This window comes from Pan troglodytes, chromosome 2 (assembly GCF_028858775.2).
Source record: "Pan troglodytes isolate AG18354 chromosome 2, NHGRI_mPanTro3-v2.0_pri, whole genome shotgun sequence".
NCBI lineage: Eukaryota > Metazoa > Chordata > Mammalia > Primates > Hominidae > Pan > Pan troglodytes.
The window spans coordinates 131,174,235-131,197,880 of NC_086015.1; the positions used below are offsets into that span (position 1 = coordinate 131,174,235).

The 23,646-nt window shown below is 40.1% G+C and overlaps 1 protein-coding gene across 1 annotated transcript in view; it reads left to right on the top strand.

The window, feature by feature from the left end:
- Positions 1-23,646, top strand: part of KBTBD12 (kelch repeat and BTB domain containing 12) — a 61,671-nt gene that overhangs the window by 21,942 nt on the left and 16,083 nt on the right. The window contains exon 4 of the mRNA XM_001141101.7: positions 18,555-18,752. Coding sequence (XP_001141101.2) covers positions 18,555-18,752 — 198 coding nt within the window. The remainder of the gene's footprint in view (positions 1-18,554; positions 18,753-23,646) is intronic.

Below are 23,646 nucleotides of genomic sequence, written 5' to 3' on the forward strand. Positions count from 1 at the left end.
TCCTTTCCAGTGTGGGTGGCTTTTACTTCTTTTTCTTGTCTATTTGCTCTTGCTAGTAATTCCAGTACTATGTTGTATAGAAGTGGCAAGGCATCCTTGCATTGTAATAAATCTTAAAGAATAAGCTTTGAGGTTCCCCCCCACTGATTATGACATTAGCTGCGGGATTCTCCTAAATGGCCTTTACTGTACTGGGGAAATGTTCTTCTCTACATTTTATTCTATTTTATTTTATTTTTTGTTATTTATTTTATTTTATTTTTTGAGAGAGGGTCTTGCTCTGTTGCTCAGGCTAGAGTCCGTGGCACAATCATGGCTCACTGTAGCCTCAACCTCCCAGGCTCAGGTGCTCTTCCCACCTCAGCCTCCTAAGTAGCTGGGACCACAGACTCATGCCAACCCACCCAGCTAATTTTGGTATTTGTTTTTGCTGTTGTTGTTGTTTGTAGAGATGGGGTTTCTCCATGTTGCCTAGGCTGGTCTAACACTGGTTGTTTTCTGTGTGTTTTTTTTAAAAATAGTAGCTATCTTTTTTTTTTTTTTTTTTTTTTTTTTTGAGACGGAGTCTCGCTCTGTCGCCCAGGCTGGAGTGCAGTGGCATGATCTCGGCTCACTGCAAGCTCCGCCTCCCAGGTTCACGCCATTCTCCTACCTCAGCCTCCCGAGTAGGTGAGACTACAGGCACCCACCACAATGCCCGGCTAATTTTTTGTATTTTTAGTAGAGACAGGGTTTCACCCTGTTAGCCAGGATGGTCTCGATCTCCTGACCTCATGATCCACCCGCCTCAGCCTCCCAAAGTGCTGGGATTAGAGGCGTGAGCCACCGCGCCCAGCCAAATAGTAACTATCTTAATGGTGATGTCTCTGTGGTTTTGATTTGCATTTCCATAATGGCTAGTGATGATGAGCATCTTTTCATATGCTTGTTGGTTATTTGTATTTATTTTGAGAAAGGTCTGTTTAAGTCCCTTCCCCAGTTTTCATTTGGGTTATGTTTTTGTTGAGTCTGAACTGGTCTTCTTATTTTCACTTTTTTTTTTTTTGAGACAGAGTCTTGCTCTGTCACCCAGGCTAGAGTGCAGTGGTGCAACCTTGGCTTACTGCAACCTCGGCTTACTGCAACCTCCGCTTCCCAGGTTCAAGCGACTTTTCTGCCTTAGCCTCCCGAGTAGCTAAGACTACAGGCATGTGCCACCATGCCTGGATAATTTTTGTATTTTCGGTAGAGATGGGGTTTCACCATGTTGGCCAGGCTGGTCTTGAACTCCTGGCCTCAAATGATCTGCCTGTCTTGGCCTCTCAAAGTGCTGGGATTACAGGCGTGAGCCACCGTGCCTGGCCCGTTTATATTATTTTGTATTAGTTGTCCCAGAGATTTCAATATGAAGTCTTGACTTATTACAGTCTACCTTAAGTTAATACTTTTACCTCTTCTCAAACAATATAAGAACTTGACAACAGTTTAATTTCATTCCTTCCACCCATTGTACTTTTGCTGTTATATAGTTTATATACCCTTATATTGTGGTTGTGGTTCTTTAAACAACCTGTTATGTTTATTCACAAAATTGCCATTTTCAGCATTCTTCACTCCTTCCTAAAGTTACAGGCTTCCAACCTTTCAATAAAGTGTCTTTACCTTTAAGTTTTTTTCTTTAATACTTATGGTAGTGCAAGTCTCCTGGTAATTAATTCTCTTGGCTTTTGATTGTCCGTAAATGTCTTCATTTGTCTTCATTTTCAAGGTATATGTTTTGCTGGTTATAGAATTATATATCAGCAGTATATGTCAACACTTTAATATGTCAGTCTATTTCATCTGGCTTTCATAGTTTTTATTTAAAAAGCAAATGTCAGTCTCATAGTGGTTCCTTTGAAGGTAATGTGTCCTTTTTTCTCTGACTTCATGTGAGATTTTTCTTTTCACTGTTGTTTTCAGCAATTTGACTATGATCTGCCTAAGTGTGGGTTCTTTGTTTTTATTCTACTTGGGGTTCACTGTGCTTTTGGAATGTATGGATTGATGTTTTCATCAGTTTTGGGGAAATTCTCAGCTTTTGTCTTTTTAAACATTGCTTCTATTTTGTTCTCCCTTCTTTCCTTGTGAGATGCTCATTTTCTGTACACTAGACCTTTATGTGCCATGTGTCTCTTGGGGTCTTACTGGAATTCTTCCATACTTTTTTCTTCCCATACTTCAGTTTGAATATTTTTTATTGAACTATCTTCAAGTTCACCTATCCTGTCTTCCGTTGTATTCAGACTGCTGTTAACCCAGCCATTTTCTTCTTCTTTTCAGATACTATATTTTTCATTTCTAGAATGTCCACCTTATTCTCTTTCATAGATTCCACTTATTTTGTGAATTTCTCTACTTTTCTCATCCATTTTTGTCTATCTGTTTTTTTCTGTTTTCTTTATCTTATTATTAATCAGTTATTTCAATATTTGGATAGTTCACAAGTCTGCTTCTGTTATGTTTTTTTCTTTGATCAGCCATATTTCCCTGCCTATGCCCATGTCTGGTGATTTTTTTCTTGTATACTGAGCTATGGAAAAGAACCAGAGGCTCCTGATGATCTCCTCCCTGAGAGGATTCTGCCTTTCCTTGGTAAGTTAGAGCAAGGGACTGATTCCCTCAGTCCAATCAGGGCCTGGGATGGGCCAGGGTAAGTTGCAGCCTTAATAAGTCTCAGTCTTCTGTGCTTCAGCCCTGTTCCTTAGGCATGGGCCAGTCTTCCCCGCCACTCCTGACTTTGGATGGTAAGCTGGAAGGATCTGTCTCCTCTATCCTGGAAGACTGTGGGGATTCTAAACAACTTCAGAGTTGTTTAGCTTAGCTTTTTAGCCTCCCTGAACAACTTCAAAACCTGACAGATCTCTTGAGATGGAGACCACATGTGTGTTTGTGGCAAGCCCCTCACTTAAGCCAGATTTGGTCACCTATATACCATGCAGCTGTGAGAGATTTCTCTCTGACCATTAAAAGTATTTGGCCCAGAATCCAGATTGCCCCATTAATCAGTGCTTTTGAGGAGAAAGTTGGCCACATGTTTGAGGTTCCTCTGTGCAGATCCTCTAGCTACCAATCTGTCACAACAGCCCCACACAACTGCCAAAACCCCCCCGGTCTCTCTTTCCTTCAGCAGCGTTCCTCTGTCTGTGCCAAATCCAGCTCTTAGCCTTGGTCCAGAATCAGCAAATCCCTCAAGGGCAGAAAACAGCCTAGAAGAGGCTCTTCCCTCTCTGGAATGTTAGCTCATCTAGTCCTTACTGTTTCTGCACCTCTCCGATGCCTTTCAACATATGACTTTTCCATATATCCATGATCGTAATGATCACTGCATTATGATCACTGGCCTTCCATGACATCTTATAAAGAAGTGGAAGAATGGTTATCATACCTGTTATGTTTTAGACACATTTCTTTTTGTATATTTGTTTTATAATTTTACAAAGAGAAAAAGGGAAAGAATGGAACCTCAAAGAGGTTAAGTACCTTATTCAAACTGATGGTTACTAAGTAGCATAGCAGTAATCGAAGCCAGTTATCTGACAACAAAACTTTTACTGTGCGTTCCTTCCTGACCTCAAGATCATAGACTTTTGTCCTGCTGTTCCACTGAGGCCACTTCAGTGCCATCCTAAGCAGTTAGCAGAGGCCTTGGGGAGTCCCTAGTTCTGTCTTTACCTTGAGGAAGCTGAGGGTGGAGCCAGTAGCCCTGCTGAGTTATATATTGGTTGATGCTGGCCCCGTACTCTCTGGTACTCTTGCCTTCAGGATTTGGACTTCAGAATTACAGTGTTTCCTTATCTCTTGCCAAAGATCATAAACTAGACCCTCCCCCATGGGGTGGCTTAGGGAAACTGGTTCACATTATGTAAGCATATCATTCTGTGATGTTTTTCCATAACTGGAAGAGTGGGATAAAGCACAGACAAACCCTAGTCAAGATCAGCATCTCGTCTGTAAATGCTCATTTTGCAAAGGGGCCTTTCAAAGTACAGATGGCCCTCATGGTGGCAGTGAGAATCCCTGGTGTACCGGGAAAGCCTCCAGCTCTGGGCTAGGCTCCTGGGCCCATCTACAAAGTATCTTCTTCCTCCCAGCAAGCAGGTGGACATTCAGTCACGTTTGTTAGATCCATTTACCTAAGATTATCTTATGAAATAGTTTGTACCCAAATTAGGATTTAATAGCAAAATCATCACAAAACAAGCAAAGACAGTGAAAGGGGAGGAAAGAGGGAACTAACTTATCAGCTGTAAAACTGACTAGAAATTTTCCTGCATTCAACCACTCTAGCTTAATACCTGTCTGGCATATAATAAGTGCTCAATAAATATTTCTGACAGAACACTAATGGGGTAAATTTTCCCTTCCTTGCCCGCAACCATAATTATATGAATATAATGGACACAGTTGCTGCATAGGTTAACCTCAAGAAAGCTGGCAGGGAAGACACACCAAACAGAAAGAATTCCATGCGATGATTGCTACTTACAGAGGCCTATACAAATCTAGGGGTTTGGAAAAGATGTCACAGAGAGATTGACTCTGAGCTTACTTCAAGAAGTTGGGGTTTGCCCAACAGAGCAGCACAAGGAGAGAATTCTTGGTCGTTAACATACCAGTTGCATGTCATGTTACCTGACGGTAGTTGAGTGTCAGGAACACCAGCTGCACAATGAAACAGTAGCAGGAGATGAACCTGGAGAGCTAGACAAGAGCCAGCCCACAGAGAACTTCAAATGCCATGCTTTGGAATTCATAATTTATCTCTAAATGAGGGAGAGCCATTGAAGGATTTCAACAGTAAAGTAATAAAAGATTAGTGCTTATTGAAAGGACCAGACACCTCAATTCTACCTGCACACACCTTCAAGAGACTAAAAGGGATTGTCCTAGTTGGAATTATTAAGTGTGGGGACTATGATTGTCCTAGAATTCACTCACTGCCCCAGGTATTTGCCCTAAATATAGCTCTTGAGTGGACAGATGGTCAAGAACTCTGTCTCTGGTATCCTGAATTAACAGGCTCTGTAAGACCCTGTCACAAAATCCAAGTTGCGAAACAGAATGGATGAAATTTTGAAGGTGAAGTAGCTAGGTCTTGAAATTCCTGCTTTCTAGAGAGTAAGGGAGATGAGGCTGCTGCTCTTCTCTATTCCTACATTTAGTCCCTGTTTTGCGGCTGTGTAAGCCAGGTGGTGAGCCAGAGAAGGGGAAGGAGTTGGAAACTGAAGGGGAAGGAGCTGGAAATCAAATTAGCTAATTTTGACCTCTGACTTAATAGCATTTTATAAATAGTTTTACAGGGTAATCACTAAATTATGACTGGGATGAAGGGTACATTCTTGTCTGCATTTTCTTTGTTCCCTCTCAGAGTATGAGAATTTAAGAGTTGGCTTTATAGTTTGACCCACTGGGTTTGAATAAGAATGTAATGTGACTTTTATTACTTTTTCAGTTTTTGAATTTTGTTCTTGAGTAATTTAACTTGACATAGTAATATTTGCAATATACATAAAAAATAAAATTACAAAACATACCTTTGAGCTACAAAAGATGTAAAGGGAGGAAGAAAACACACATGCAGGGGAAAGAAGATATAGCATAGAAATTCAGAATTATCTCAGGGAGGGAAGTGGAAAGAAGGAGATAGAAGGGCCCTAGGCTAACGGAGAGGAACAAACATCCAGAGATTAATGGACGAAAATAGTTCTTAGGAACTAGATGAGTGAAAACAAGCAAAGTTTGGCCTCTCAGAATTGATGGGAGAAATAATTCAGTGGAAAGTAAGCCTTTTTAAATAATAGGTAAAATTCAATTAAGTAACATTGATGTCAAATAGACTAATAATGTCCATTGAAGAGATACTGAATTTTTTTATCATACTGTGATTTGACTCAACTAATACTTTGTTGCAGCAAAGAATACATCAAATATTATGCTGGGTGCTAAGGACCCAGCAATGAAAGATGCGCTCTATGCCCAGAAGGAACTCAGGAACTAGGGCAAGACAGATCAACTATGCATATAGTTAAGTGCACATAGTGAAGGATCAGCTAACTCACTCCACAGGGAGGAATTAGTCAAATAAAGAAAAATGAGGCCGGGCACGGTGACTCAATCCTGTAATCCCAGCACTTTGGAAGGCTGAGGCAGGTGGATCACCTGAGGTCAGGAGTTCGAGACCAGCCTGGCCAGCATGGTGAAATCCTGTCTCTACTAAAAATACAAAAAGCCAGGCGTGGTGGCAGGTGCCTATAGTCCCAGCTACTCAGGAGGCTGAGGCAGGAGAATCACTTGAACATGGGAGGCGGAGGTTGCAGTGAGCCAAGATCGCACCATGCACTCTAACCTGGGCAACGAGCAAAACTCCATCTCAGAAAGAAAAGAAAAATGAGAAAGTTGTTTGTACTTTACACCAGGAACAATATATATCAAAGCATGGTAGAGAAAGAGTAGGTTGAGTTACTTTAACGTTTTAATGTCTTCATTCTCTAGTATTCATGAATGAATCTTAGTCTATTTTTTGATTAAATGTCAATTATTGTTAAGAGATAAGACCACACTCAGTATATGAAACCACGAAAGCTGAATTTATTGATTACTTAGTGTAGGAATGGTTATTTGGTCAGAGATATTCTCATTGAACAAAGCAAACTGATGATTTTATATAGGATTGTGGGCAGGAGTTGAGTTTGGTTTAATGTTGGTTACAAAGATGAGAGTGGATTGCTGTTCCTCAGAAGTGTGGATTATGTTTGTTCATTGCTGAGGCAGGAAGGGGTCAGGTCAGCCTTAGAAGAGGACTCAGTGGAGTGAGTCAGCCTCTGATTGGCTGCCTTCCACAGTGTGAGGCTGTCTCTGACTGGTTGATTCCAGAGTCATGGTCACTGAAGCAAGTTGTCATTGATTGATTAATCAGGATGAAAACCACTTCTGATGTTGCCTTGTCATGGCTCGGGAACAATTAGTCTTTTCTCAGGAGCATGGGACTTTTCTGTATCCCACCCCTCCCTTTCTCATCTTCAAGCAGCAAGACAGACCATCAGGGATTGTCCCAATATTCACTACCATTGTTAATTTTGTCTTTAAATTATTCGTTGAAATATTTCTTAGGACAGTGGCTCTGTAGATTTAAGACTCTGGATAAACACATCAGACTGTGCAACAAAGTATAACAAAGGTATTGCAAGAAGGGATTAGAGGGCAGTATAAAGGCATGATCTAGATTTTCCAAGGTCTGACATACTCTTAAGTAGATAAGCTACCTTGACAGTTTGAGTTCTCAGTAGTATAAACACTGTCCTCCTGGCTTTGTTGGAAAATGAAAGATTCTATATAGTTACATTTTCCCAAGAATTCATGCCAGTACCTTTAAGTGGCTAAATCTGATTACATTTTTAACAAGGAAAAAAGTATCCCAAGTTATCACACTCTTCTTTGCCTTGTGAAAGAGTTCTTTGAAGGAAAATAATATTTTTTTGAAGAAGTACTAAATTCTAGGTGATTTCATATATTGTCTCAATTCTCACAATATCCTACAAAAGTAAATTCTTTATTTTTATTACACAAATATTGTGACTAAATCCAGGGTTCAAACACGGATCTGTCCAATTTTAAAGTTAAAATAACTTTTTAAAATATCTCAGTCATTAAGAGCATCAAAAATTGTGCTTCTCTATATGTGAGTGATGTCCATTGGCCATTGAGTAATGTAGTACTACTGTATTTGCTCCCTAAACTAGAAGGCCACAAATTACAGGGTTTCATGGGTTTTTTTCCTCTCCTTCCCACTGCTGTTGGTTACCATTTCTTTTCTTGTTGCTCTCTCCCTGTTATGTTACCAGATTGTACATACAAGATTATGCATCAATCATACATATAAATAGATTTTACATACAAGACTATATATGCAGGCAATTGTACATATGTTTAGATTACACATACAGTTAGGCCATTAGACCTTGTGTTATTAACAATGTCTCCAGTTTTTTCAGAATAAAATTCAAGGTCTTTTATCACAGCACCAATACTCAGACACTTGTTTTACATTGCTCAGGGTTTTCACTTGTGCTCTGGGCACTAGCAATCGTCTGACTTCCTGTTAAATGAGGAGTTACTGTAACAGGCAGCATCTAACCACCACAGGGAAAGATTTAGGCAAGCAGGATAATCGGAATCATTTGGTTAATGGCCCTTGCCTTTACCTTATTACATTTTTTATAAATTTTCTGAGTAAATCTCATGTGTACAAAGGTTTCCCAGGTGTATTCTTTAACAGAAATAAGCCATAGAAAGGAAAGGTCCTTCTGCAGACCAATCTTATCTCTGCAACTTAATAGCACCATGTGATTTTGAGCAAGTTGCTGAATTTTGCTAAATCTGTTTTCTTTATTCATAAAATAAGGATGATAATAATACATTATTAACTCATGCAGTTGTTGCAAAGCTTAAGAGAGTATTATGCCAAATGCTGAACACTGTGCTTGGCATATGAGAAGTGCTCAATAGATGAGAGTTCTAACAATCATTATTGCTTATAGTAAGTGGCAAGGAGTCCACTGTGCTTTAGTGTCCTAATAATGTTCAGCCCGTCATCTTATTGTTAATGCCCTGCCAGGCCCAAATGAGGAGGCATACTGAGATGAGGTCATTCTGTCCTCATGCGTTGGGAGTCAAAGGACTGAGTCTTTCTACTTTCTTCATTTCCTCCTATTGTAAACATGCGCTAATGACATACTTACTGCACATTCACACAGCCTGCTTTTCTGTATGGAGCCAGGTACACATTTTCATGTAAGGAACTCTTTGAAAATATTGTCCAGAATGTACTCTTCTAATAGGAATTAAAGATGAAAACATTGTATTACCGGACATTGTGGCTAGCCCTGACCCTGGAGGTTTGCTTTGAGTTGTAAAGATTTTAGAATATGGACTTCAGTTAAAACCTATGCTGAATTTTTCTCGTGTAAATGTTTGTCTTTAAAAAGTGTGTTGTCACAAATACCATGAATAATTTGAATTTAGATGAAAACAGCTTCTGGAATTATGGCAAACTAGCCAAGGGGCATATTAGTCATATACTGGATAGTTTTTCCTGGAAATCTATAAATTGCCTTCTTAACATAAAAATAAAGGAATAGATATGGCCAGATTGCTCAAGTGACTCCATTGCTCATGTGGTTACATGTGCATTTTGTCAGCTTTGCCACACTGTAATTGGCTCTTCTGTTGGATAACTTCCTAGAAAGCCTAAAATAATTTAGTCTATATAAGTCTTATGAGTCAATGATACCCTAAGTGGAAACACAGGTATTTAAAACCAGCCAGCTTTCCTTTTGACTTTTTTTTTCCTGAGGCCCTTCTCAGGAACGTAACTATTTTTGTTAGGAAGTGCAGAAAGGAGTGGTCTGTTGTTTAATGACAGAACCACTGACATGCAGGAGGAGACCAAAGGGAAGGTGCCTTAGTTCTAAGGAAAAATCTTTTGTCATTTGTACAGTGAAAGCTCATTATAAGAGCTAGTTAAGCTTCTTTAATCTAAAATGCATCCTAATTGCCTAAAAAGGTAGTCCAGAAATTTTAGGTTAATATATCTTATTGCTGTAGAAAATATTAATGCCTTGTTTTCAAGGTTTTAAATCCATTTTATAAATAATAAAGTAGAAAATGAATCAAATACAGACTCCTATTAGTAAAATTTGGGGGAAGGTAGAACATTCTGGGTTCAACCTCACTGAAATCTCATTATGAGTCCTTGGTGAATGCTTCTGTTATAAAATACTGATTTAAATATGGTACCAGGGGCTGTCTCTTAGAAAAGAAGTTTGCATGTAAGATAAACTGGCAAGCATTTTAGATCTCATACTATTAGTTATGCTCTTGAATAAATTATGCTTCCTTCTGAAATGAAAATGTGTATTCATGAATATGCTTTGGATTTCCATCAAGTGTTCTTAAAATGTCAAATTGCATTCAAAAGTTGCTTCAGCTTGATGGGTCAGGCAAAATCAAATATAGAAAGTGAGGCCAGAATCTATTTATGGAGGCAGTAGACCTTTCACACGTGGCCCCAGCCTGCCCCTGCAGCCTCAGCTCCTCCTGCCACTCCTCCACCCCACAAAGCCTAGCGCCAGCCACAGGGACCGGGGGTCACTTCCTGAACATGCTTTCCTCCTGTGCCTTTGTTTACCCTGTTCCCTTTGCGTGTAGGGCCTAACTCAACATCCTCAAAATCTGGCAAAAATCCCACCTCCTTGTAGTGGTTTATGTAATCCTTTGGTCAGAACGAACAGCATGCTGCTTTGCCAGTCGCTGCCCTTGTCACACTATACTCAGACTGTCTAAGGCACAAGACGTTGTTTTACTCATCTCTGTGTCTCCTCTGAAAGCCAGCCCAGGGCCTGGCTTTACGTTATAGATGCTCAGTATTTGTTTACTGAATTGCATTTTCACATCTCTGTAACCTGTCCTATTCTTCTATCATGTAAAATGCCACAGAAATTATCAGAGTTTTACAGGTCTTATGGAGAATGTTTTGAAATAGGGACTTTTCATTTCCCTGTCTAGGGAGACAGTTAATGTTGAGTTTTCCCACATAGCTAATGTCCCAAACTATCAATGTTTTCTCCAGGAAACCATTTTGTGCCTCATTGGTTTACTGAAAACATAACAGCACTGTCCAAGTCTGACTCTCAGCTTGAATGCCATTAAAGAGTAATGAAGGGAAAAGTTACATAAAAGGTTCAAATTATTACAGTAACTGCATTTCAAAGATAATTTTAATGGTGAGTTAGTTTGTGAAATGAGAAGACCAAGCTTCATTGTGGTAAGATTTTACCCTTTTCTTCTGATAAAATTCTAAGCAATTTTTGAAAAGTGTAAGTCTCAAATTACCTAGGTTGCCTACTAAAACGGCAGATTCCTGGCCCTCACTATTGGCAGATTCAGAGTCAGTGAGTCTAAAATGAAACCTAGGAATCTGAATTGTAGGAAATATAGAGGCAATTCTGGTGTGAAAAAAATCACAGGATTGCACTTCGAAAAACACAGATGTTCTGAGGAAAGTGGAAAGGTAATATCATATTAATGGACATATTATATGCTCAAAATATTTGCTAAGCATATGTTACATAAGCCAGGCCCTGGGCTGGCTTTTAGAAGAGATACAGATGAATAAGGCAATATCTCTTCCTCTAAACAGCATCATTGTGTACTTGAATATTCTAGGAAGTTGGATAAAGTTACTTGCTCAAAGTGTCCTGGCACTGATAAGCCAGAATAGGCTGTCAGTTATGTTCTGCTCTAATTGCAAGAGTGTTCTGGGCTTAGATATACATTTCATACATTCATGATGAACAAGGAAAGAAATGCTTTACCACGGCCAAAGAAGTCAGACAAGATATTCCTCATGCCTCCTTGTTCTGAAAAAAGACTTGGATTTAGAGATTCAGTAGCTCTGAGCTGGAGTGAATGGCTCATTATGTTTTTGCTATAAGTATCTATAAAATATATTTCCAGTTAATCATATGAGGGGTTTTAAACCTTTATTATCTGGCACCCTCAACAAATAACTCAGAAATAAGTACTCTAAAAGACCAAAGTTTACCTGTGGCTCCCAAATTGCAACTTAGCTATAGTAATTTTTATCATTGATATCCCACAAGTTCACAGGGAGTTAGCATTCTATATATTATTGTGACAGTGAGTTAGAAATTACACTTTATTCCATCAGTGTGTAATTATAATCCTGTATTATATATGTTTTCATATTTGTCCTTTATTTCCCAGCAGACTCTGAGTGTCTTATGGACAAAAAAAAAAAATCCTCAAACTTGTTATTCTATGACACCCAGTACAAACATGAGTGGGTATCCAAAATATACTTTTAGATTGCTTAAATTAACTACAAGTTTAAAATGTGTTTGATTCTGAAATTAGAATGTTTAGAAGCTTCTACAGTGTGAAAGCCCCACAGGACAGTACTCATGTTACTGCGCGTGGATGAGAAATATCCTAGGAGAATGCTGTCTCAGGCTCTGATCTACTAGTGTGTGTCTGCAGGAAAGCTTAATGTTACAGAGGCAAAGAGTTGTACAACTATACAATCTGTGCTTTGCTTTTATGAAAAAGAGGTAAATTGTTAAAGAAAAAGAAAACATGCCAATAACAAGGATTTGTTTAAGAAAGCAAATCTTAGGCATGTCTTTGTGCAGCTTAATGTGTAGAACCATCTATATCCATGGCATATTATAAACAGCAGATCATTTTGTTACTCCTGAATCCTTAAGAAAATGTTCCACTATATTTGGTATCTTCAGTTCACTAAGGCAGAGAAGAACGTAATACATATTTTAAAACAGTATAAAGAGTTGAAATGGAAAATTTTTGTGCTTTAAAGAGGAAAATATCGATTACCAAAAAACTGTCATTTGGAGTAAAATGTACTATCTTTCTTCCTTTATCCTAACTCATACATGTGATCAATATTTTTATCACTCCCTTCCTCTGCCATTTCTTGGGTAAATATGGAAATGAGCACAAACTATCATTTTCTGTAAATCATTTCACTTAGACACAAGATAAATATGCCAAAGACTTATTATAATATTTTTTCTTTAATATTTATTTCACAAATACTGTCAAGCATCCTTTAGAAGATATTGTGCTTAGCACCTCAGGGAAGATAAAGATGTAGACCTTGCCTTCAAGGACTTATAAAATTTTGTGTCTCTTTCACTTCTAAGCTGTGGAATAGGTTTGACTAATAGCTCTTTGCAGGACCACTTCATAGAAGTACTAGTATTAGGCAGGCAAATCTGGCGGAAAAGATGAGCCCAACAACAGACAGCAGTCATTTTTCTCAGGATCTGAGATTAGATTCCTATATTCTTAAGAAGATGACTTTTATAATCAGCCAACTTTTAGCTCTTTGGATTTAGGACTTGCCATATTCTGAAAAGCCAGTCATCACTTTCTGTTTTGACCGCTTCCCCAACCGCCACCAAAAAAAAAAAAGTATAAGAAAAAAAGATACCTAGGACATGAGTAAGGAGCTGACCCACCCATGCATTCTGTTCAGTGTTTGTGTCTTCACTGTCCGTACCCAGTGTAGAAAGTGTTGGGGATACAGATGTGATTAGACATCTGCCCTCAAGGGACTTACAGTCTCATCTAACAAGGCAACATATAGGGAGATAAATTAGAGCAATGTATTTTCATAGGAACCTTGATTTCTGTTCAGGACAGTGGAAGCCAAAAAAGAGGGAATGGCCAATTCTGTGTAGAGACATGAAAGGCTTTGTGAGAGGTTGAAGGTGGAGCTGAGCCTTGAAAGAGGAGTAGGGGTTTGCCAAGTTGAGGAGGAGAAGAGGCCATTCTAGGCAGAGAGATCAGCCCAAGCCTAGGCCTAGAGACAAACAGCCTCCCTTATTTGGGGAATGGTTGAGTGTTCTGGTGCCTCAGGGGCAGGGGCGGTGCAGGAGGGAGAAGGGCAGACCAGGCATGTGAGGAGTTAGGAGCAGCTGGGTCACCAAGACTTGGTGTCTGTAGGGGAGGGGATGGGTATGGGAGGCACTGAGGAGGTACAGTCAGCAGAGTCGGTGACTGCTGAGAGGAGGGCTGTGGTGACATTCATCTGCAGCTGGCACCTCTAGCCTGCTGTGGCATCTATGGGCCATCCCCTAAGCTCACTCCCACCCACCACGTCCAGGCTCTCCCCTCTGTGATCTCCCCTTACTGGCCCAGGCTTTAGACCTGCTGGGACCCCTGCAGGACAGACTGGTGGTAAGACGGAGAAGAGACAAGGAAAAGATGGGCCCAGGGTTTGAAAGGCCCCGACTCGACTGAAAATCCACTAAGACCCAGTGCTGGGTTGACACAAAAGCCCGGGTATCACTCAGGATCAGATGGGACAGCATTGTGTAATTGCAGCTTATTTGGCACTCAGGGCCCAGCTCCAGAACGTTCTATTAAACCATCTATATGTCCACTCGGAAGTTATCAGATAATTCCAACACTTGATTTTTCCTTCCAAAATGAAGCAAAATCAAGCTGTAACAAATGGAACTTGGTCTTCCCCTTGAAGCTCTTTTATTTGATTTTCATAGTCATCTGTGTGGGGTAGCAAACAAAAAGCAGACAGATGATTGTGTTTTCCTGGCCTGGCAAGAAAAAGCTGGTCAAGGGCTATGAAGGCCAGCAGATAGAGAGAATGGAGAATGGCCACAGTACATAGGGGCCCAGCAGCCCTGTTCTGTGAGCCCAGGCACCCTATTGATGAGCACTGCACAGTATCAACCAGAATCCGGTAGAAGGCAGGTAAGCAGCTGTCAGCCTTGTACTGAAGGGCTTCATTCTGAAAATACCCAAGAGCCTCCTGTGTTAGACTTTAGAAAGTGGCAAGAAGCTAGGTTCATGTTTTCTAGGGTTTTAGGCACCAAAGCTAGAATTCTGATACGAGGTTGGAAAAAAATCAGAGAGCTGACAACTTGTGTGAGAATGAAACAAATCATCACAAGCATTATATCAGCAGTGAATAGATCATGTCTGACATGTGAGTCAGAAAGTAGCCCATCCACTCAGATATATGGGCCAGTTTAACTCCTAGAAGGCTATGCATTGCAAAATCCTTTTCTATTGTTAGGTCCACCAACAGCTCCTACCTCTCTCAAACATTTATGACCAAATGAGTTACTCTAAGTCATGTCAGGGAGCTTTTCCCTCTGCCTGAAGCCTGAGAGGAAGGCTCTGCCCATTCCTCAGCCCTTTAGCCTTCTGAATCTCTCTCTCCAACCCCGAAAGAAACTATTAAGGACAATTTGACCATACAGTTAGTAAACCATCAATTATAGACATAGCAAATAATTAAATTGAGAGTAATCAAAGGTAGGATTTCAACAGCTTTAATAAACACCGGTTACTCATGCAACATCCTAGAACATGAAAGAGAATGAGAGTTAACATTTGGGTGCCTCCTGCACGCTAGCCATTTTGTTTACACACCGTGCGTGAGAATAGGTATTAAAGGAAAATTCCTGTGGCAATACTTGTGAATAGGTATACAACAAATGGGAGTTCCTCCTTACCCTTCTCCACCTTTACATGGTTGCCTAATAAGTGAATCTTTGCAACAGGTTATGGAATTGCTGTCATTATCCTTAATTTACTGATGAGAAAAGGCTGAGATAAATTAAATTGACCAACTTTGTCTAGCTAGTAAATGGTGACACAGGGTAGGGACCAGGGTCTGTGTGTTTCCAAGGTCCACATGCTTTTTCCAAGGCACATGGATGCCGACAATAGTAAATATATGTATATTTTTCCCCTAAGACTGGTTTAGCACGACAGGCAACTTTGGGAGCTTATCTGAAGGATTACAAACCCCCACCTCCTGTTCTGGATCAAACCCAGGGGAAAATAGAATAAGCCTGCCACCTTGAGGTGACCCTGCAGGCAGAGGACACTGGGAGCAAGCACCGCTGCATTCAAGGGCAACTTGGGCAGCGAGTACCACGCCCCTCTGCTTCAGCCAGCTCCCTGCCAGGCTTTGTGTGGGAGGAGAGGTTCACTCCTGCACCCCCCAGAGAGGAGAGAATCTAAAATAGCCACACACACAAGAAGGAGGGAGTCTTTATAGAAATGATAAAGAAGAGAGGCAGGCATTGTCCTCTTCTATAATTTCCCCCTTTCCACTACGCACACACCAAAAAATATAAATAAATAAAAACCAGGGTATATATTTTGCATTTGAGGTCCATTTGGATATGACCTGCAAATATAATTTCTATTCATTTGTCTGTTTTTGAATAAAGAAAAGTCATGCTCAGAGGTTCGTATAAATTAAAGATATGGAGGTATCTCATTGAAATTCTACAGATGTGCTGATCCTACCCCAAGACACCTCTCATCAAAAGATTTCTCTTATAGTGCTGGTGCTGACTTATTAATGAAGATCATGCTTTCATTTGATTATTTACCTAATCAGGATTCACCTTCAGTTTAAGCTCATTAAGTCTGCTGCTAATAGAGTGTACTTGATGGTGGAATTACATCCAAGTGAGACAGAGAATGTGTTCAGGCATTAATGGTCAGAAACAAAGACAGAGCACCCTGTAAGCTCATGTCACTCCTTGAGTGGAGCGTGTGAACTGCCTGCCAACCAAATAGAAAGGGCTAGTTTTGTAGAGTTAGGGCTGAACATTATAATTAAATACACTTGGTAACAGAGCATCAAAAGTGACAACACTAATTATTGCAAAAATCAAGAGAATAATACCCATTCTGTATATGCGTCATGTTGGGGAAGTCTTCTAATGGGCTTTTATGTGAAATTTGTGAGCTGGATTCAGGATGCTGGTTGCTCCGTGTGCCCTAACCCAACTCCAGTGACTCGCATTTGACCTCTTTGCTTCCACTTGCTGGTCTTCTGGAGGAGCTGTAATAAAACCAGCCTAGTAACATTTCTCCTGGATCTCACAAAAACAGACAACTAGATCATCTTACTCTTACCTTATGGGTGATTGCTTGTTTCAACTCCTATGGTTAAATCCTCTTCTTTAAGTCCTTCTTGCCCTACAAATAGGAAACTCCACTTTTTGTTAGGCTGAGAAAGCTCTCGCTACCACAGTGCCACATTGAAAGAGGGCCCAGGAACAGCAGAGCTGTGCCGTTAACCGAGGCCAGTGTGTCCCCTTCTTGGAAACGCTGCAGCTCAAACTTGGCACTGTAATGGGCTAAATTATTTATCCAGTCGGATAGGAGAGAAGGCAGCTAAAAGCCTCCTGAGTTAGTTTATAGCCTCAGTCCCTGGATTCAAACTGAGACAGGAAACAGGTCAGTTTATATCAGCAAAGAGAAGAAAAGACTTTTCCTTCAAAGTGCTCTTCCATCAGCTTTTATGCCTGGCATAAGCCCCAACCATGGTGAAAATAAGCTGTTCCCATCAATCTTCTTGGATTCATTGAGTACTGTGTGGCAGGCCCTGTGATATAAAAGATGCAGAATAGTGGCCTTTGGCCCCAATAGCACACTCACTTGGACAGGCAGGGAAAGCACATGCAAAATTAAACTTCTCATTCTTCATTCCGTACACACAACGTGTCAGGCACTGGGCTAGGTACTGGGGATGCAATATGGAAAACGACAGGCCAGTGAGCAAGATAGGAAAGCAGGTGATGGTGAAAATACCTCCTGACTGATGCAGTGATGGGCAAAGGGTACAAAATGACGCTGAAAGAAGACAGGCCAGGAAACACATGAGATTAATTTCTCAGTACGTGATACATATAGTAAAAGCCATGAGATCAAAGCAGAGTTCTTAATTTTGGTTTTGAGATCGCTGTCAACAACATACTCCAGTATCAGTCACCACCCAACATATGCAGTTTGCGCAGTGACTCTTCCAGGACTCTCTCTATGTGAAGGAGAGCTGGTTTACCTGAGGCCAGTGCTTTACAGGCTTTTTGATTAGTCACACAGACCAGGCTGTGAGTCTGGATAGAATGAGGTCATCGATGAGAGGCGTGTCTGCAAATACAGGCATGTCCCTCCTTCCGGGGGGTTTATCTCAGTCTCAGGAGCCATCCTTCAGATCAGGAAATATGGCCCTGACCTTGATGACCTTCCAGTGTGGACTTGGGAGGGGAAAACAAAAGCAGTGCATAGAAATGTGTTTCTTGTAACAGTGGATAGGAAATTTGTATACAATTATTTTTCCAATGGAGAGTTGTACTTAAAGTCATGATTCTCTAAGTGTTATTTATATTCCTTGTTACAGTCCCTGGACTTCTAAATCTCACTTTTATCTCTTTAAGACACCTGTCTTGATGTCCTCTATTTATTTGCAAACACGGCCCTTTCCATCCCTTTAATTTCTTAAGAGCAGGAAACATGCTTTATGCATCTTTCAGAACTCCTTATTATAACTTAGCACATTGCCTTACATATAATAGGCACTTAATAATTATCTGATGAATGAACTATATCATCCAAAACTGAAAGATGCACTGGGCATTTGGGTTTAGGGTCTTTCCTGAAATTTACCAAAGAATAGTCCTTCCCTAGTTGGGAAAGATCATGCAACTTAGGAAGAGAGGGAGAAACCAGCTTTCAATGATAAGGGATGGGAAGAACACATTCCTAGCTAGCCACATCAGCAAAAGCATTGCTAACCATCAACAGCAAGGCAGATGTCAAAGTCAGGTTACCTTTACAGTCAACCCTGAAATTCTTATTATAAAGGGGATGCTCATGATGTGAACCAGCATTGGATATTATAGAATATAAGCCAGTGGTGGACTCAGTCTCATGCATGATCACAAACAAGGGGAACACTATGAATAAAAATGACATTGAATGTCGCTATGGAGTACACAGTAGACATCACTATTGCTTAGAACTTGTCTTCAAGGTAGCACCTGGCAAGAAAGAGAAAAGTTACAGTCCCATAAACCTTTGATACAAACCATGCAGGGGGCGGTGCTGTCCACAATTGAGTTTCAGTTCCTGATCCTCTCATTTTTCCACATAATTCTCTGCAGGTGGCATTGGCTGTGTAGGTCAAGACAAGGGCCAGGTTCGAAAATGCCTTGACGTGGTGGAGATCTACAACCCAGATGGGGACTTTTGGCGAGAGGGCCCTCCCATGCCAAGTCCCCTCCTCTCACTCCGCACCAATTCCACCAATGCAGGGGCAGTGGATGGGAAACTCTATGTCTGCGGGGGATTCCATGGAGCAGGTATGGGTCCAGTTTTAAACATTTTGTTACCTCCTTTGGTGTTGATTTGACTTTCTTTAACTGATCCAATCACCACTAATATTCCTGAGAGCAACGTGAGCACTGCAAAAGCATGGCTTTTAGAGTCAGGGACCCTGTGCAAAACCTCTTGGTCTGGGTTTCACATGGACAAAGTGAAGCTGGCACATCCATAGGCTGTCGTAAGAATTAAATGGAATCTAGTTTATGGCCATACCACCCTGAACACACCTGGTCTCACCTGATCTTGGAAACTAAGCAGGGTCGGGCCTGATTAGTACTTGGGTGGGAGAATTAAAAGGGAATCTAGTTTGTACAGCATCTAGCACATAGTAGACACTCACTATATAGTAGTTGAATATGAAGAGAAGAGAAATGGGAGAGGTAGCCTAATGACTATGGTGAGACTAAAGAAGAGATTTTAAAATGGGAAGAGTAGATGAAAGTGGAGTACTGATCAGAAGTGTTGGGTTTTATCTGATCAAGACTCAGAAAACTCTCTTATTCCTACCCCATGACTACCTCTTGAAATAAATGGCTTGAAAGCATTTCTAAAATAATACCTAATGCATGTGTTTATTACTAAACCTTTTTCCATATATATAATTGTACCATCACTGCATTCTACAGTATGGATTTATAATTTTTTAATGTAACAATGAGATTCTAAACTATGCATAAATCTAGTAGGCACATGCCTCCAAAGTTTGATTAGTGGCATAAGTAAATAAGGCAGAATGCAGTTATATTAAAAATGACTAACTGTTGAATTATATTCTCACTAACAAGCACAAGGCCAGTACATACCCATGAAAACATGTGCCTCAAGAGCACTTAGAATTTTGGAAGAATGCCAGGTTAAAGTAAAGCTGATACTGCAGCAAAGCAGAGCCTTTTGCAAGCCTGCCTTCACTCTTTAAGCACATGATATGTTAAAGAATAAGATGGTGGCTGGGCGCGGTGGCTCACACCTGTAATCCCAGCACTTTGGGAGACCGAGGCAGGCAGATCACAAGGTCAGGAGTTTGAGACCATCCTGGCCAACATGGTGAAACCCCATCTCTACTTAAAAAAAAAAAAAAATACAAAAAGTAGCTAGGTGTGGTGGTGCATGCCTGTAATCCCAGCTACTCGGGAGGCTGAGGCAGGAGAATTGCTTGAACCAGGGAGTTGGAGGTTACAGTGAGCCAAGATCGTGCCACTACACTCCAGCCTGGCAACAGAGCGAGACTCCATCTCAAAAAAAAAAAAAAAAAAAAAAAGAAAGAAAAAGAATTTGTGGATGAAAATGATATACTGTCTGAAATTTGTTTTAATCTATTCTAGCAAATATTGTTTTTAATGGCAAGAGGTGGCAAGAATACATTGAAAGTTGCCATAATAAAAACTTTACTTTTTCTTTCTCTATTTGCTCTTCAAAACATTTTTCAAAGAGGTTTTTAAAAAGTTGTTTTAATCTCTTTTACATTAAACATTACATGCCATGCTTGGGTAAAGACTGTAATCTATCATAGTAGTAAGAAACCTGGCCCAACAAGGAATCCTAATAGGGGCCCCTCACTCAAGCCCTGCGTGTAAGAAGGGAGCTGAGGAGCCAGGAGGGAGAGCCCTGGTGCTGTGCCCACTCATGCGGCAGGGCTGTCCTCCAGCTTGCTTACATGAGCAACTCCCATATTCTGGCCTTTGGCTTTCTCTTGACCAGAAAAGAAGGACAGAGAATCTGAGGGTTAGCCTCCAGAGGGATAGGTGGTTATTCAGGTCTAAGGATCTAGAAGACATTCTGTTTTGTCTTGCTTCTCTATCTTTCTTTATATAATATTGAATTAGAGAATTGATATCCTCCAGTTTTTCAAACATGTCAAATAAACTCATACTATGAGCTAACCTCTCTTCTTGGTACTATTAATATAATGGACTGGTAATGCTTTCAGCCAAAGGGACTTACTATATGAGCTCTCAAAGTCCATTTTAATTATTTGTTTCTAAGATGGTAGATTGTTTGGGATTCGCTGAATGAATTATCACTGGGATTTTATACAAAATAAAACAATTGTATAATAACATACCTATTATGATCTAGAGATCTCATCAGACCTAAAACAGACACTAAATGTTTTCTCCCTGTGTGACACAGACCTACTTGTCTCATTTATTTTTTCAGAAAACCACAGTTGAGAAAGTAATCTCTTTTAATATACTTAATTCAATAAAAATACATTGAAATATATTGTGAAGAGGTATTTGGGATACAATCGAGATTTTCAACATTTGGTGGGAAAGACAGATGGATAAACATGTAATAAACATAGTAATTTGTTTTTGGTTAAAATAGTAGGTTGAACACCTCTATTTTATCTTCAAGCCCCACTAAAATGACAGTAAGTGGAATAAACACAGACAAAGAGAAGAGAGAGGAAAATAGCAACAACAATTTGGAAGCTAAAAAGCAGATGTATGAGAAAGTGTAATCCTAACTGGCAACAGAAAAAACAAAAAACAAACAAAACCCCTGATTTGTAACCTGGAACCCCAGATAATCTCAGGAGTTGGCAACAAAAGGTAACTGTGGACATTGAAATGAAAATGATACTGAAAACATGAAGATTAGCTGAAAGACAGGAAGACCCCTAATTTCCTGCCCTACTCTTGATAGTGAGACAAAGACCTTTCACCCTGACAAAGGCTGAGGTTGAGGACAGGAGTTAAGGTCAGGCATCCAGTAATTTAAAAAGAGATTGAGTGGAAGGTTGCATATTGAATATTGAGGTCCTCAGCCTCCTTCCCTCCCTGACTCTCAGAATATGCACAGCCATACCCTCTCGGCAAGAGATTGGGAGGTTCTTCTCTGGGGGTCTGACCAGCCCCCAACTAAGGCAAAGCCAGATTACCCTGTAGAGAATCTCACAGAAAAAGTCTTTTATGGCATCCCACTCTTAAAGATGAACAAGCAACTAAGGATCACCGAACATCTGAGGAAGTGCATAGATGAAAGACAGAAAGCAAACTGGAGGAAACAGAGGCTATGCCAGGAGAGGTGTCCTCAGAGAGATGAGAGAAAATATTGCATCAATAGAACAGGAAAAGGATATTTAAAACATTTCTTGGAAATTAAAAAACATAGCAGAAATTAAATCTACAATGGAAAATTTGGAAAGTGTAGTAGAGGAAACTTCTCACAAAGCAGAACAAAAAGCAATTATATGGAAAATTAGAGAAAGAGAAGTTGAGGCCAGGAGGTCCAACATTTGAATAATAGGAGTTGGTCAATGGCTAAACAGAGAAAACAGAGGGAAATAAATTATCCATGAAGTAAATTAAAACTTTTTCCCCAAACTGAAGTCATCAGATTGAAAGGATATACAAATGCCAAGGACAAAGGATGAAAAGGGACCCAAACTAGGGCACATCATTGTGACATTACAGAACACTGGGGAAAAAAATAAAAGGTTGTAAAAGTTCCTAAAGAGAAAAAACAATAGTTTTACACCAAGTGCCAAGAATCAGACTTCTGAATGATGACATTGGGAGCTAGAAGAAAACGAAGCAAATGCTATCTAAATTTCTATGGGAAAGTTACTTTCCACCTACGATTCTATGCCTGCTGAACTATTAAATTTGAGGGCACATTTTCAGACATACAGTGCCTCCAAAATTTTTTCTCCTGTGTGCCCTTTTATCAGGACATGCTTCACCAAAAATGAACATATAAACCAAAAAAGATAGATGTGGGACCCAAGAACAGAATTAAACATAATAGAGAGAAAAGGAAATCAGTGGAGGATATTGAGGGGAGATTCAAGAAGCTGCAAAGCAGGCCGAAAGAGTGGCCAGAATAGAATGGAGCCGGTCAAAGGGCTCTGTGAGAGATGCCTTCAAGATTCCAACATTTGGAGAAGAACAATGAAAACTAGCAAAAATAAAATGAGAGAAAACAGTAAGTCATGCAGAAAAGGAAAAGTATGCCACACAGTCCATCTGTGAATAGCATTTATAACAATATCATAATAAACATAATACTGAACTGACCAAAACTATGCCTTAACTGTACTGGAAAATGTGGAAACAGACCATAGGTAGATAGGGTAGGAATGTGAGAGAAAGCCAAGTCCGCATTCTTCACAGTGGAAGTCAAGAGTTAATGCCTTCATCTGACAAAGCAAGAGGCAGAAGTAATATAAAAAGTGTTGTTTATAGAGACCATGGTCAGTGCCAGCAGAATCAGCCGGAGTGGAGAGAGAAGCAGTGAATGGGGAGCAGGTCAGGGAACAACTGTTTTTAAGGAATAAGACTTGTAAAGCAGCTATTTAAATCAAGCAAATGTGTAACTAATAAAACAAAACCTAAATTTAAAATATGTAAATATAGTGCATATAGTAGAAGAATAACAAGAGAGTATTAAGAAAAATATGAACAAGTGAGTCTTTTGGGAGATAATTTTCCATGGGTCTTAAGTGTTTCTGCATGTCTTATGAGCAGAGGTACTGACTGCTTTTGTTCTGGACTATTTCTTCCAGCATATTTGATAGCATACAGCCTTAGAAGATATAGTAAGTATCTCCATAGCAAAGAGCAGGCATGCTCACTGGTCATTATGAAAAATTCCGGTTCCCTAAGCTCAGCATTTCTCTGCAGTAATGCAACCCATTGATTGTACAGGTCTCAGCTGGCACTCTTCACATTGCCCCGTGAGAATAAGTCAAAAAACTGGCATAATAACTGGCATAAAAATGCTGATATACTAGTTGCTACTATTGCTATAACACTGTCTTTCATCTCTGACCCAGAAGTCTTACGTCTTCTATTAGCATCCATGAAACTGCAGCAAGCTTACTTATAAAATCCCAGACTCTTTGCAGTTCTTGACAGAGTCCTGGGA